General features: G+C 44.4%; 1 protein-coding gene across 1 annotated transcript in view; it reads right to left on the reverse strand.

Moving 5' to 3' along the window:
* Positions 1-16,990, reverse strand: part of LOC311135072 (unconventional myosin-IXAa-like) — a gene marked incomplete at its 5' end in the record, with an annotated part of 144,648 nt that overhangs the window by 72,128 nt on the left and 55,530 nt on the right. The window contains 6 exons of the mRNA XM_084168942.1: positions 417-543; positions 759-859; positions 2,853-2,906; positions 4,254-4,353; positions 7,574-7,636; positions 7,832-7,926. Of these exons, the coding sequence (XP_084025068.1) occupies positions 417-543; positions 759-859; positions 2,853-2,906; positions 4,254-4,353; positions 7,574-7,636; positions 7,832-7,926 (540 nt within the window). The remainder of the gene's footprint in view (positions 1-416; positions 544-758; positions 860-2,852; positions 2,907-4,253; positions 4,354-7,573; positions 7,637-7,831; positions 7,927-16,990) is intronic.

Consider the following 16,990-nt stretch of genomic DNA (forward strand, 5'->3'; position numbering starts at 1 on the left):
TGTCTGTCTGTAAACCTGAGCTGAAGAAATTGAATACACATATTTAGAAAAAAATTATTAAGATCCTCTCGCCTCAGTCATGGGTAGATAAAATTAGAGTTCTAAGCCTCTATTGATAGGTCATAATATTGCAGATCAACCATACCATAGCAGACCTGAGAACAGTCCTTGACCTAATAACTGTTGTAGCGTAGCATTGTTCGGTGGCTTTTGGGGACCTGAAGTAGCTCTCAGGCTTGCCTGTCAATAGAAGATGTGCTTGAACACAGCAGAAGGCACTCCCATTACCTCGATGGGCTCAATGTGAAGGAAAAACAATGACATCATAAAGCACTCTGCTGAGAAGAACCACAGATATCAGAATCGACGGGTCAAGTCAACGAGTGAATGAATGACCAATTGACAAGGAGGTATACCTCGAGCAGCTCCGAGACGGTGGGCAGCACCTCTGGGTTACAGATGTCTATGGAGTCGTCTCTATAGGTCTTCTTCTTGTAGCGGATGTTGCCCAGGTGGAGGATAGCAGACAGAAGGGAGAAGATCCTACCAGACAGGAAGGGAGAGAGGGAGGGAGTCAAATATGAGTTAAGATGAGGATAAACCTAGACAACTGCTTTAGAAATGATGGTGTGGAAAAGATGGAGAGAGAAAGGGAGAAAGACTTGCATGGTGTGTGTGTGTGTGTGTGTGTGTGTGTGTGTGTGTGTGTGTGTGTGTGTGTGTGCACGTGCGTGCGTGCGTGCATGCAATATACTTACTGTTTGCGTGTGGCAGGCAGGAACCCCACCATCTCCATAGCCAACTGTAGCCGCTCAAAGTCGTGCTTCAGGTCCTCCCCTTCCACAGTGAAGCAGTCCTGCTGAAGTAACAAGTACCTCTATCAACACACTTGACCATACAATATACACATATACTGTAGAATACTACACACACACTCACTATTAGGCATATCGTACACACTCTAACACTACTTCTGACACAACCACCCTACCATATGGTTTTCTAGTTCATATATTATGCTCTTTACTGAATCACTAACAAACATTTTCATATCAGGGATAGTCAACTCCGGTCCTTGAGCTCTGGTTCATTCTCTCCTTCTAATCAGGGACTGATTTAGACCTGGGAGACCATGAAATCAATCAATAAAAAAAACAAAAAACAGAACTACTTTGGCCCTCCAGGTCAGGAATTGTATAACCCTGCTTTATACAATAACCTTGTGGCATAGGAGTGTTCGGTTGTTGTTCTAAGGGAGGTGGTCAAGCCAAAACACACAGAAGGTTTTCCTTCCATGCTCGGAGCCTGGTGGCCACTGGCAAGGCAAATAGAGAGGGGCCTTCCTTTCAGTTCTAATGATGGGGCAGAGGGCATACACACACAGGATCAGCTTCTAAAACCATTTAACATTATTCCCTACTGTTTGGATTTCTTTACAGTTTCCAGGGTACATACTGTAATGTGGGTAACGGGCAATTTCTGAGGTGAAAATGTGCACTTAATCCAACATGAGATTTAAGGCTTCACATGCACTTGGGTAAGAAGAGAATTTCCAAATTGCTGGGTTTGTTTCAAATGCCAAACGGCGCAATGTGATATGTCAAAGGAAGTTGAGAAAACAAAGAGAGATCATTGTCGGACAGTTCAACTTGGAATCTCTGGGCCTACACCAAACCCTTAACTTTGGTACTTGTCTAATCAAAACAATCGGTTTAGGACACTGAGGGAATGACTGAAGAAAGCTCCATTCTGTTCTTTTACCTTCTCAAACTGAGAGAAAGGCATTTTATTATTTTGATCTTACTCAGCACATATTCTACTGCTTACTTAGCAAGCCTTGTCATTGAGTTAACCCTAAAATGTACATGGTGAAAATGTTTGGGATAAAATTCGATACATATGGCATATTGCTTTTAGTGATGTTCCCACTTAGGGCCAAATTCTGACTTGAGATACTGTCTGTGCGCGTATCTCAAATGTTCTCTTAAATCATACATTGATATCAGTGCGAGAAATTTCAAGAGACACTTCTATATTTCAAGTTAGAATTGGCTCCTTACCTAGTCCTATCACAGACTTGAGCGGTAAATGCCTTTTGACAGGCCATCAGTGTTATGTGAGAAAGTGCTCATCATTCAAAACGTGTACCACGACAGCATGCTTCTCACACCCAAGCAATCGACCAAAGTGAACCCAAAGACACCCCGAGACACTGAAATAAACCCACAGCCACCAAGCCAGGAACATACCACACCCCAAATAAAAACAGCAAACATGTTTGGTCATTGTGATCGTGTCAGACGCTCCTTGTGTTTGTTTATGTTTCAGAGCGTGTGAGTGAGTGGGAAAGAGAGGGAAAGAGAGGGAAAGAGAGGGAAAGAGAGGGAAAGAGAGGGAAAGAGTACAGCCAGCTGTCAGGAAGTGCTGAGAGGCACAGTGCGACAGAGACTCTGACATCATCTCCTCTGGCTCAGGGGTCAGGGATTGCAGACGAAAGGGCAGGGAGGTCATAGACTCACCCCTGAGACATGCGATGTAAACAGACACTCAGAGAGACAGAGGGGGGGAGAGTGTGCTGAATTTGAAGCAGTATCCCAGATACAAGACATCACAATGACCACTACATAGACCACTAGAAGTGAAGGCTGTGCAGACAATGGCAGTGAGACAACAAAACACTGAATGATATTAACACACACACACACTCCAAAAATAAACAGGAGTGTGTTCTCACGTGTGAAGACGTGACAAGAGCCGAGGCCCAACCCAGCACCAAATGAACCTCACATGTACACAGACACACACACACACGCGAAGAGGTATACACAACTAAACACACACACAATACTGACCAGCTCGCTCTCATAGTAATTCTCCCAGTGGAGTCTGGGGGATTTCTTTGTCATCTGGAAGTAAGGTAGAGGGGATTAGAAAGAGGTACGTACACACACACACACACACACACACTCAAACACACTCACTCAACTGACTAGGAGATGACGCATACTGTTAATACACAAGGGGAAATTCACTAAACTGTTCTAAACACACACACACACACACAGAGACACCACAAATCCCCAAAGCTGTGATAATTCAATCCACTTAGCAATGACCTAATCTGAAAAATGAATGACACAACTGGTTTGAATTGCGGAGAAAGAAAGATCTCAGTCTTTCCAAGAATGTTTCGAGCGAGAGAGAGGGAGAGAACAGAGAGTGATACAGACTCTATCTCTGTGGAGAGACACATGGACACAGGAAGGAAGTGAGAGTGACAGAACTGTTCAACTATGGGAGGAATTCATACCCTGCTCCCAGATAGGGTCTGGAGTGTTCACTGGGGCTAGGGCTACACAGACAGACAGACACAAGCAAATGCATGCACATATGCATTGCACGCATCTACACACGGACACACACGCACACATCGCAGATACACTTTTATTCTTTACTAGAAAGGATAAAAGACAGCAGCAATCTGTTTGGAGAATGCCCTTGCTCCTTTGTATCACAGACACGTATACAGTCATAAAGAGAGAGAAAGACAGGAAGAGAGCGGGAGAGAATGAGCGACAGAGAGATACAAAAACACAGACTACTTTACACACCATGAACACACAGGCCATCGTCACACGCACACACAAACAGAAACGAGACTGCCAGCTCCTCTGCACGCGCCAGGAATCGAGATTAACTCTCGACTCATGCTGTCGCCATGGAAACAGCGGTGCATAGTAACAGACGGAGCTGGGTTTGTTGTCGTGGGGATTAGGGGTGTTTTGGGGGAAAAGGAGGGGGAAAAAACAGTTACTTTTTTGGGATGCCAAAAAATAACCAAGGAACAAAGGATTCTGATTTTCACCACTGTCCTGTGAATCTGTATATGCATCTGTTGCCAAAGTAGGCAGATGTGTACACACACACAAACACACCCACAAACACACACACGCGCACACACGCACACACATGCGCGCACACGGGCACACACAGTACTGGTGCTGTGAACAGACACATACTGGAAATGTGGGTCAAAGCAATCAATAGCCAGAGGATTTGAGAAGTGCTCCATTTATGAATGTAAGTGCAAGACAAACATCCAACTGAAGTGCAACCATTATCATCATCATCATCTGCAGTCTAAGCAGCTCTTTCGCTATTACATGTGGCCACAGGACCCACACACACACGAATCCACCCATACTACATTACGATTCCCTGTGTGTGTGTGTGTGTGTGTGTGGAGAGCCCACCTGGTTGAGGTAATGGTACTCCTCAGGTTTGAGCAGGTGGAAGGCCTTCCTCTCACCCTCACTGGCTCCAGCCAACATGTAGTAGAACACATGGTAGTTCCTGGAGAGAGGGAAACACAGGATTGCCAAGGTCGTGTTCAATATGGCACACAGCAGATCACGTTTTAAAACAATTTGCAATGGAAAGAGAAAATGAGTGTTTCTTATTGGACTGGTCCATGTAGTCCCTTCCCCTGTTTTAGTCTGTTTTCTTATGTTTGATGCCTAATGAACACAACCCAGATTGAGGTAAAAACAGGGTTGCCAGATTGGGTTGACAAACTGCTGTACAGCTAGATTGATATTCACCATGAGATGTTCTGATACAAAATAGAATAGGAGAGCTCTGCTGAGTGGGCCAATGGGTTGGAAAGAAGGACTAGATGGATGATTTAACTGACTCTGGACCACATTGACTTGTCACATGTCACACTTGTCGCATTTAGCTCCATAAACTCCAGCCTAAATCTGACTTTTTTGATGTCATGCATTGCTGTCAACACAATACCGTTTTGTACATACCCTTAGCTAAGTACAGAGCTTTCCTGTTGACAGCAATGCATGACTAGAGCGAAAATCTGAATTAAAATGTGTGATACGCACATGGAGCTCATCTGATAATATCTCCTGAAGCAAAAGTGTGGTCGACCGTCAAAAGGCAAACCTTTCGAGACTCAATCCGTGTAACACATTATAGATGGCCAGAGGTTGCATTCCCAGCGAAAACAAAGAAACAGTGTATTGTATGTCGCCGTAGTATTATACCATGATTAGGCGTGACAGAGACTGGGAGCTTTCCAAGTGTGTGTGTGTCCCCAAGACAATGAGCTGTAATTGTACTTCGGTGGGTTCAAGACTTGGTCTAAAACCCAACACTTAGTACTTATCGGAGTGGACACTGTGGTTAGTAGTGAGACGGCCAGCACTTTCTCTCTGTGTGAGTGTGTTATAGCCCCCCCCGGTCTAAAGGAGAAGGCTGGGAGGTCTGGTTTGAGTTTGAGCTCCATCAATATGGCCGCCTGTGCTGTCATCACGGTGAAATGGAAACCTTGGTGGCCAGTGGGGCAAAACTCAGGGCTTGGGGATAAAATAACCACTGTTTTAAACCTATTAGGGATTTTGTGATTTAGCGATGAAGAATAATATGATGGGTTTTGTGGGGGTGCATGGGGGGGTGAGGTGGGGTGGGAGTCGGTGAGGTGGTGTGTATGTGTATTCTGGTTACACAACCTGTCAACATAGTCATACAGGATGACATGTTCATAAATATAAAAAGTTCAATAATATTGGTTATGTAGTTAATAGCCTATGTATATGATATTATATAAATAACTATATACGATACAAGTTACCTGATATTGATTGAACTTGAGGGAAAGTATAACACTCCCCTTTGTAGAACACACTGCAATATGAGCAAGCAATGAGAGAGACCGTTATTCTGACAGCTATTCTGGTCTATTTCGGATGTGTATCAGATATCCTGTGTGGTTTGAGGAAACGAAATTGGCTTGTAGGTATTGAGTTTCAGAGGTCAACTGAGACGAGAAAAATTAAGTTACTTGGAATATCAACTCAGTAGCCTTGTGTCCGCCCTGAGATTGGAAGGTTGGGGTTTTGATCCCAGGTCGAGTCATACCAAAGACTTTAATAATGGAACCCAATGCCTCTTTGCTTGGCACTCAGGATTGGGTCCAAGAAGTGTTCTTGTATATCAAGTTGCCTCACGCTACAGAAACATGAGATAAGCTCCTGACCTATTGGCCGTTCTGGCTGGGATAATGCTTACCTGTCCAGTTTGTCCAATGCACAGTATATAGTGACATTAAACACTGGACACTTCATGTTTCTTTTATATTGTTTTTCACACTGTGTGTGTGTGTGTGTGTGTGTGTGTATATATATACACTACCAGTCAAAAGTTTGGACACACCTACTCATTCAAGGGTTTTTCTTTATTTTTACATTGTAGAATAATAGTGAAGACATCAAAACTATGAAATAACACATATGGAATCATGTAGTAACCAAAAAAGTGTTAAACAAATCAAAATATATGTTATATTTGAGATTCTTCAAATAGCCACCCTTTGCCTTGATGACATCGCCAAGCAGCTTGGTGAGAAGGTGACAACAGTTGGTGCGATTATTCGCAAATGGAAGAAACACAAAAGAACTGTCAATCTCCCTCGGCCTGGGGCTCCATGCAAGATCTCACCTCGTGGAGTTGCAATGATCATGAGAACGGTGAGGAATCAGCCCAGAACTACACGGCAGGATCTTGTCAATGATCTCAAGGCAGCTGGGACCATAGTCAAAACAATTGGTAACACACTACGCCGTGAAGGACTGAAATCCTGCAGCGCCCGCAAGGTCCCCCTGCTCAAGAAAGCATATATACAGGCCCGTCTGAAGTTTGCCAATGAACATCTGAATGATTCAGAGGAGAACTGGGTGAAAGTGTTGTGGTCAGATGAGACCAAAATCGAGCTCTTTGGCATCAACTCAACTCGCCGTGTTTGGAGGAGGAGGAATGCTGCCTATGACCCCAAGAACACCATCCCCACCGTCAAACATGGAGGTGGAAACATTATGCTTTGGGGGTGTTTTTCTGCTAAGGGGACAGGACATCTTCACCGCATCAAAGGGACGATAGACGGGGCCATGTACCATCAAATATTGGGTGAGAACCTCCTTCCCTCAGCCAGGGCATTGAAAATGGGTCATGGATGGGTATTCCAGCATGACAATTACCCAAAACACAAGGCCAAGGCAACAAAGGAGTGGCTCAAGAAGAAGCACATTAAGGTCCTGGAGTGGCCTAGCCAGTCTCTAGACCTTAATCCCATAGAAAATCTGTGGAGGGAGCTGAAGGTTCGAGTTGCCAAACGTCAGCCTCGAAACCTTAATGACTTGGAGAAGATCTGCAAAGAGGAGTGGGACAAAATCCCTCCTGAGATGTGTGCAAACCTGGTGGCCAACTACAAGAAACATCTGACCTCTGTGATTGCCAACAAGGGTTTTGCCACCAAGTACTAAGTCATGTTTTGCAGAGGGGTCAAATACTTATTTCCCTCATTAAAATGCAAATCTATTTCTAACATTTCTGACATGCATTTTTCTGAATTTTTTTGTTGTTATTCTGTCTCTCACTGTTCAAATAAACCTACCATTAAAATTATAGACTGATCATTTCTTTGTCAGTGGGCAAACGTACAAAATCAGCAGGGGATCAAATACTTTTTTCCCCTCACTGTATAAGTAAATAATTTCCCCCTTACCTTTCATTGTGCTCCTGGTAGACCAGACGTGACTTCTCTAGAAGGTACTTCTCCACGTACGCTCTGTGAACACACGCACAGGAATTACTTTAGACAAGATTCCCTTCATACAGAGATTGAAACAGAGACATAGGGGAGAGGGAGAGAGAGAGAGCGAGAACAAGAACGAGAAAGAGAGAAAGAGAGACAGCAAGGGAGAGAAAGAGAGCGAACGAGGAAGGAAGGTGAGGATGGATAAAGAAGGTGTAGCTGTCTCACCCCCGGACGGTACCACTCTCCTCGTAGTTGACCTGGATGAACTTGCCAAAGCGGCTGGAGTTGTTGTTATGAGCGGTCTTAGCGTTCCCAAATGCCTGGGGAGAAGAGGAGGATATATATTTAGGTTAATTTAGAATCGTTGTTCATATAAAACAAACATGTAGTGTGCGAATACACGCACGCACACATACATACAAAAGCTCCAGTTTTTACTCATTCCCCTTCCCTGCACCCACCACACCCAAAACCACACCCAACCCCTGTACAGTGGGCTGCACAGTGTGAGCTTCTCACAGGTCACTTTTCTGTTGCCTAGGTCTCTGAGTCAGGGAGTACAGTACACTCACTGTAGCCAAACAGAGTCAATCATCACCCACCACAGATCCTAATGCCCATAATGTATGGCTCTGCTATCTGTAAATCACAGTAGGTGGGCCAATAGCAGTGGGCTATGGGGGAGAGGACAGTGACCTATCGGGTTATGAAAAGATTTGGAGTTGCCTCAGGTCAATGTCACAGTCAGAGTGATGCCTCTTATCTAAGCTAACTTTACCACTGTCCAGTTATCTGTTCAGTTGATCATTACAAACACGCATGCACACAAACACCCAACAACTCCCCCACACACACACACAGCTGAGCCACAGAGAGGAGAGGGTAGTTAATCTGATTAGATGAGTGGAATTGGGAGTCCTAGAGGGCCAGAGGAGATTCAGTGCCCCATTAAGGGTCTTAAGAGTTGGCCATTATGGGTCATTAGGAGACAGATGGGGCCGAGTGAAGTCAGTTGGAAGTGCGGGACGGTAGTGAGTGAGATCAAACTCCTGCGGCACAACGGGTCATCTGAGAGTATAGAAGATAAGGGAGCCTCTCTCACTGTGCTGAGGCTTTTTAACTGGTGTGGGGAGGTGGGTGGGGGGGTTGAGGGGTTGGGGGTGGCGGTGGTGTGTGTTGGCATGTGTACAGTTGCTACAAGTGTATTTCCACATGTTACATGTGAACTGAGTATATGGACATATCATTACTAGTTATGAGACAGCATTCATACTCAACATGCGCCTTTGATCATGGAAATTACAGGTTTCCAATTCCCCATTTTAAAAGTGGCATCAAGCAGGCATGTCATGCCTTTATAAACTAATCAGCAGGGAGCGATAGAAGGGAAAAAAAGAGGGAAACAGGAGAGAGAAAGAGAGTGAAGCCGACTAATCTGTTGGTGATTAGGCCTGTTCATATCCTAGTCGCTGACTTTCCCAACCTCTCACACAAAAAGTTTCCTCTTGCTTGAGCAAAGTCATTAATCCGCGGGACCACTGGCGTGTGACCCCGATCTACAGTACACACCAACACACATACGCACGCACACACACTCCAATCTGTGATAATCTGGGGGAGTAGATCTCCCCTGCTGCTAAAACACTCACTCACTCAGTTTCCTCCCTCCCTCCCTCCCTCTATCTATCCCTCCCTCCCTCCCTCCATCCAGTGCTGTAGATGAGCATGGTGGTAATTTAGCAGGAGAGTTCCAGGAGGCTAGATTTCAATTTGCACTTTATGAGCTGGAACCCTGGGCAGTCCTGCACTGGAGGCAACAAACCAACCAACCCAGTGTTATTCTTACTGAACTGGCCCCTGAAACACCAGGAGGGAGAGAAGAGAACGAGAGAAAAAGGTAAAGAGGGAGAAAATAAACAGAGAAAGGTAGTGAAGGAAAGTGGGATGATGACAGATAGCATGACAGAAGCCAGAAAAGAGAGGTCTGGAGGACGCTGGAGGGAGGATGGGGGAAAAAACAAGAAATTCTGCCATACACAGACAGGCATAGTGTTCACAGCTAACTCTGTCTCAGAGCAGCAGGCCCATATGGTGGGCTTATGGACTAAATCCTGAACAGCGCTCAGGGGGGGCGAGTGTATGTGTGTGTGTTTACATGTCTGTACATACGTGCGTGTGTGTCTATGATTAATGAGTGGGACTGTGATTTAGCGGTGACCTCTACAGAGCGGTCACCTCCACTGGGACTAGACACTGTAGGGGGACAGAAGAGGAAAACAAACTCACTGTACCGCACACAGGGCTGGCCTGTACTCACTCTACTATACATTGTGCGTGTGTGTGTGTGTGTGTGTAACAGCAGTGCTCTATTAGCCATCCCTAAATTAGCTCAGTAATAGCAGAATGCTAATGTCCAGTTGGAGCCAGTACCCTGAGGGCTGTTCCACGCTGTCACTTTGTGTTAGCCTGTTAGCATGACCGCCCCTACAGAAAGAGCACAATTTCACACCCTCTGAGGTGGCACAGCGCACGGCAGTGGCCCTGGTGTAAAGGGTGTTATTGAACAGCGTCGACAGGGACAGGGGGAGCAGAACGGACGCTGACTTGCTAATTAGCCTGTCAGTACCTCTTCAGCGCTAGGCTACGGCTAATACTAGTGAACCTTCAGCGCTAGGCTATGGCTAATGCTAGTGTAGCCTCCATATATGTTAATGTACTGCAGCCCGGTCAAGCCCCGTTCTGCCTAATACAAGTTAGCATCATTAGCTAGAAAGCTGCTGTTGGTTCCCACTCGTTCTTTCAGAGGCTGGGTCCCAATACTCTTCTCCTAGCCTCATTTCCTCATTGTCTGTCCTCGGGAAAACACTGACAGGTGACCTACTGGCTTGACCAATTCTGCCAATGTACCGTAACCACCCATTTGCAACACCCACTGTTTGGAAGAAGCTGTACTGTAAAGTCTCAAAAATGATTGTTGGCTGCCTCCACATGTAACCTTCCTGTCACATGTTAGCCTCCATGTTTGCAGTTTAGCCTGATACTGCTGGGGGCTGGTGGGGGATTAGGTGAGACTCGCCCCTCAAGCTGAGAGGCAAAGACCACTGTGGTCAGGAGTCTATAAGCCAAGACGTTGAAACGTTTTGGTTGAAAAGACGTTGAAAAAACATATTTCAAACAATTTTGCTCACTGGGGAGTCCTATCCCACTACTGCCACTCTACCTCACAGGAAAACACTTATGGCAGTAGAGTTTACAAAGCCTGCTCATACAGTTGCTACAACCTACACAACATTTTCAGCATGTTTGAGGGGATCAGTTTGAGCCAGGGGAGGCTCAGAATTGCTAATCTTCACATAATGTGTAGCTAGCTATTTGTACTGCAAGATGATTGGTAGATCAGGGATTTTGTAGCCGATATCAAACACGCACATTTCAGACACTATAGGAGGAAAACTGAGTTTCAATAGTGGGCTGAGGTTAAATCTTCCGGTTTGTAAAACTACTGGGTTGATTTATTGTATAATATATCATATATATTTATGGATATGTAGGTGACTTTTCTTATTCAAATGTTGCATTCTCCTAGGTGGAATTGGATTATATAAGGCAGAGGAGAAGTGTTACTCATGTCTGTCTGATGTCTGTCTTGGGTCAAACCATAGAAGGTAAGAGGGGACACACCCACAGGAAGTACTGTAAGGCGCATACTTTCTCTCACACAATGTACACCCCATGTGTACACTAACCATGTTTGCGGCCTCATTAAACAGTTATACCATGTGCAGATTAGATCACTTATGGCCAAGTACACAAACAGACAGACACAGACAGAACAAGGCCATTACAGCTGCAGTCTCACTTTGCCTACCTGTGTGTGTGTGTGTGTGTGTGTGTGTGTGTGTGTGTGTGTGTATGCATACATTACATACATACATACAGGTGCACAGTGTAAATTGTCTGGAGGAGACAAAGAGGGGGTTTCTTGTCTCAGACTAATAGGGTTATTTTAAAGTCTCCATATAGACTGGCATAAAGGCATATGCATGCAGACACACACAACAGCCTTCTTTGAGAGAAAGAAGTGAAAACAAGATCAAGCCCAGGGTGTTACAGGTAACTCTTACTGGGAGTCTTGTATTTAGTCAAAGTATTTAGTCTGAACTGTGCTGCTGCCTGTGTGCCGTTCAATAGGCTTATTTAAACCGTTTTTTGACGAAGACTGTCTGTGAAGACTTTACTGCTGTAATCATATATATAGTATATAGGATATTTATAGGATATATATAGGATATAATCAACTTCTCGGTTTTCCTTTGAAGATAGTTTTAGTATCTTTCAGTGTGTAACTGACTACCAACTGAACCACGTGTGGCTTTCTTTCAGGAGAATGACATCACATTATTTTGGGAGCAGGTGCAGGCCCTCTCCAGATAGCAATTTGGGCACGGTGTGTGTGTGTGTGTTTGCTTTGGCTGCATTCTCCTATCAGCATTTCCTGTTTGACCGCGAAAGATCACACAGTGCTGGTTATCTCACACACACACACACAAGAGATGGTTTTTTTCAGGACTTTTGCCCTGTGGCTGCATGCTGTAACATTCAAAAGAAGTGATGACTGACAAAGTTGTGTGTCAGGGTTTCCATTAGCCGGCAATTGCCGGCTTTTGGCCGATAAAAAAAAATGAAAAGCCGGCCAAAATGACAGGGAGAAAAAATAAACATAGCAAAATAATGCTTTTTATTCATTGATGGCAATACCAGTCGATGGAAATACATTTGACCGTCATGCTTATCAGTCTATAGGTAAATTAGCATAATTTAGTGGAAATAAATTGGCCTATGTGTATTTTCGTATGCATTCTGAAAACATACTTAATTGTTTGAAACCTGAATGTTTTATTTCATATTATAAGGCATGTCTCAAAGTAGCCTATAGGCAAAATCAGACCATGGAAATGTGGAGGCGATTACCTAATAGGCGGTGTGTGAGTTTCAAGTTTGGGAAAACATACAATTTATCCTACCATTTCAAATGGCCGGTATATTAAAAGCTTCCCGGTCACGTTGTCCGGTGCCATATTTTCATAACGGAAACCCTGGGGTGTGTTTGTGTGTGGGGGAGGGGGGGCTCCTGTGTGTAGCCTGTGCTATAAGAACACTTCTACTGTAATCATCCTCACATCTGGCTTTAAGTTGAACTTATTTCACCCCAATGGGAACTGGATAGGTCTGTCTATAATATCAAATTCCTATGCCTCCTTTTTATTTCTCCTCTCCCACCCTCTCTCCTAAATTCTTATCTTCAACTCCTCCTTCAAAGTCTCTCCAGCTCCTCATGGTATACCCTAACCCCCCCCCTCCCTCCCTCCCCTCCTCTCTGATAATAGGGCCAGTGTTTTTTTTCCTGGAGGGGTGAAGGAGCACTGTAGAGTCTCTCCTCCTCTCCTCCCTTTAAGGAAGAACTCGAAGGACTGGGATGAGCCATGGACTCCTCTTAAGGGGGACCAGCGGAAGAAGAAATTAGCAAGAACAAGGACTTGAGGTCACACTGAGGCCTCCTCATAGAAAAGATAGCCTGTATTTAATATTGTTTATAGTATACTATAAATAATATGGTATAGTTTATATAGCAGTGCAGCATATAGAGTTGAGCCTTATATCTGACAGTCACACACACTAATACAGGCATGAGCAGCCCACACACACACAAACACCATCTGACACACCAGCATAAGTACATAGCTGCATGCACAGACACACACTAGTACATGGATGAATGTGTATACACACACACACACACACACACACACACACACACCTAGATAGTAGGTCCACTATACTGTAAAGCAGTGAGACAGACCCAGTTAAAGGCTGTACTGTTAAAGGCTGTCTGGGGTGGTCTGAGGTAAAATTGTAAGGTGATCTCTTTAGTGAACTGACCCTGGGTCAGGCTGTGTGGGTTCCTCCCACTATAGACCCCTCAGGGTTAACCTAGGTTAAATAAGGATTTTTAAGCCTAGAGACAATTGAGACATGGATATGTGCCTTTCAGAGGGTGAATGGGCAAGACAAAAAATTTAAGTGCCTTTGAACGGGGTATGGTAGTAGGTGCAGGCGCACCGGGTTGAGTGTGTCAAGAACTGCAATGCTGCTGGGTTTTTCACGCTCAACAGTTTCCTGTGCGTATCAAGAATAGTCCACCACCTAAAGGACATCCAGCCAACTTGACACAACTGTGGGAAGCATTGGAGTCAACATGGGCCAGCATCCCTGTGGAATGCTTTCAATACCTTGTAGAGTCCATGCCCAAACGAATTGAGGCTGTTCTGAGGGCAAAAGGGGGTGCAACTCAATATTAGCAAAGTGTTCCTAATGTTTTGTGCACTCAGTGTATAGTCCTGTTGTGCTTCCCTGGCTCCAGACTCTCTCTCTGTGTGTGCATGTGTGACCAATGACCAACTGACTTCATGGAAAAGTGACACACTCCTGTCTGAGTCCAACTAGGGCTGTGTCAGTCATTAAATTAAATGTCAGCTGGTAACTGTCATGCAAATAACTGCCGGTCTCAGGGTAATTGACCGTTAATTAACAAACACCTTTAGCACCTCCGGGCTTCCACACAGACTACAAGCCACTGATGCAGACCTTTGGAACATCTACATTTTAAAAAGTCAAAAACATCCATTCAATATAGCCTACGCCATCACAATAAATCCATTATTTACTTTATGCAGGTCTAAAGAAACATTATGATATGAAGAAAATGTAGCCTATTTCTGAAGAACAGACCAGCATATTCTGAGTCGTCCTTACGTTAGGCCCTGATCTGGCTATGCCATATGGCTGTGGGCTACACTAGTTCATTTAGCAGCCAAGATTTGCTTATAATTCCCTTGGCATTATTTTATATTATTTTATAGTAAGAAGAATACAATTGAACATAGCTGAATAAAATAGAAAGGATCTTTATTCCCAAACGATTTTCAAGAGAGTGCACACAAGGCTATTCTGTGTTGAGCGGTTAACAAAGTGATCATTTGAAAACAGGTCCTCCTCTATTTATGCAACTTTAGTTGAGATACAAACCTTAGAATGTATTAGAAATCAAAACATATAACCTAAGGCTGCATGATGCAACTAAAAAAAGTTGCATGGAAGGCATGAGCTCTGCTTTTTTTAGTATACTAAAAGGCTGTACACACTTCATCAATCTCTCATTCACAATTTGACAAGCACTTGATAATGCCTCAAATTTCCCGGCGGCATCCCCTTTGTGTGGCGGTAATGCGCCCTAAAAATGTTTTATGCCTTTTGCGGCCAGTGGTTGTTGTGCCATTGGGCTGAATATAATAATTGTATTTCCCTTCTCCCAGCTATGTTCGCCGAAGCACCTCTCACTCACATGGCTCTCACAGAAATCTCAATTATTTTTAGCCAATGCCCATCATGTGATCGGTTCCTTCTCACAGGCTACAAGTGAAGACAGACACATCGGAGAAGCAACTGTGCTCGTCCTTATCAAACATGTATGCACTCACTAACTGTAAGTCGCTCTGGATAAGAGCGTCTGCTAAATGACTAAAATGTAAAATGTAAAAATGTAATGCTTTTAATATAAAGGTGCATTTTGATAGTGAAAATTATCTTCCCCAAACTTGAAACTCATGCGCTGCGTATGTATGCCAGTTAAGCTCTACACCCATTGTAAAGCGGATTAATGTGCTTCATTGTAAGAAGTTATTTGGCCACTATAGTATAATACAAACCTTATCAAAACATATAGGCCTATGGGCTAGGCTACATGAGGTGCGCGACGACAATTTGAAAAAGTTGATTTATTGAAATGTAGTCTTTACATATACTAAATAATATACAGCGCATTCGGAAAGTATTGACCCCTTGACCTTTTCCACATTTTGTTACGTTAAAGCCATATTCTAAAATTGATTACATTATTTATTTTTCTCATCAATCTACACACAATACGAAGCGAAAACAGGTTTTTAGAAGAAAAAAAAATATTCAGACCCTTTACTATGAGACTCGAAATTGAGCACAGGTGCATCCTGTTTCAATTGATCACCTGTGGTAAATTAAATTGATTGGACATGATTTGGAAAGGCACACACCTGTCCATATAAGGTCCCACAGTTGACAGAGCAAAAACCAAACCATGAAGTCGAAGGACTTGTCCGTAGAGCTCCGAGACAGGATTCTGTCGAGGCACAGATCTGGGGTAGGGTACCAAACATTTTTTGCAGCATTGAAGGTCCCCAAGAACACAGTGGCCTCCTTCATTCTTAAATGTAAGAAGTTTGGAACCACCAAGACTCATCCTAGAGCTGGCCGCCCGGCCAAACTGAGCAATCGGGGGAGAAGGGCCTTGGTCAGTTCCTCTGTGGAGATAGGAGAACCTTCTAGAAGGACAACCATCTCTGCAGCACTCCACCCAGACGGAAGCCACTCCTCAGTAAAAGGCACATGACAGCCCGCTTGGAGTATGCCAAAAGGCACCTAAAGGACTCAGACCATGAGAAACAAGGTTCTCTGGTCTGATGAAACCAAGATTAAACTATTTGGCCTGAATGCCAAGCGTCACGTCTGGAGGAAACCTGGCACCATCCCGACGGTGAAGCATGGGGGTGGCAGCATCATGTTGTGGGGATGTTTTTCAGCGGCAGGGACTGTGAGACTAGTCAGGATCGAGGGAAAGATGAACGGAGCAAAGTACAGAGAGATACTTGATGAAAACCTGCTCCAGAGCGCTCAGTACCTCCGACTGGAGCGAAGGTTCACCTTCCAACAGAACAACGACCCTAAGAACACAGCCAAGACAACGGGACAAGTCTCTGAATGTCCTTGAGTGGCCCAGCCAGAGCCTGGACTTGAACCCAAATCGAACATCTCTGGAGAGACCTGAAAATAGCTGTGCAGCGACGCTCCCCATCCAACCTTACAGAGCTTGAGAGGATCTGCAGAGAATAATGAGAGAAACTCCCCAAATACAGGTGTGCCAAGCTGTTTTCTCACACAATTGCATAGCCTATAGAAATGTTGTGCAACATGAGCTCATGGGCTCTCATGAAGTGTTTGATTAGATGTTCAATACATTTGCATTGATGTCAGTGATTAGAGGGACAATAGAGTGCTGAGCCCCAGGCAGTTAGCAAGTTTGGTAGGCTACCAATGACCATCAGCAGCATCAGAGCTTGGAGAAGCCTAGTTACCGTAACTAAACTGTCACATGGAATTTCACTGCCGTCATGTCTCATGACCGCCGGTGTGGCGCTAATACGGTCACCGTAATAGCCATAGGAGGAAGCGCTTCCCACAGTTACGTTTTTAATATGCCAGGTAGGCTACACCGGTTGTAAAGGAGATGAA

Source organism: Coregonus lavaretus, assembly GCF_964263955.1.
Source record: "Coregonus lavaretus genome assembly, chromosome: 9".
Lineage (NCBI taxonomy): Eukaryota > Metazoa > Chordata > Actinopteri > Salmoniformes > Salmonidae > Coregonus > Coregonus lavaretus.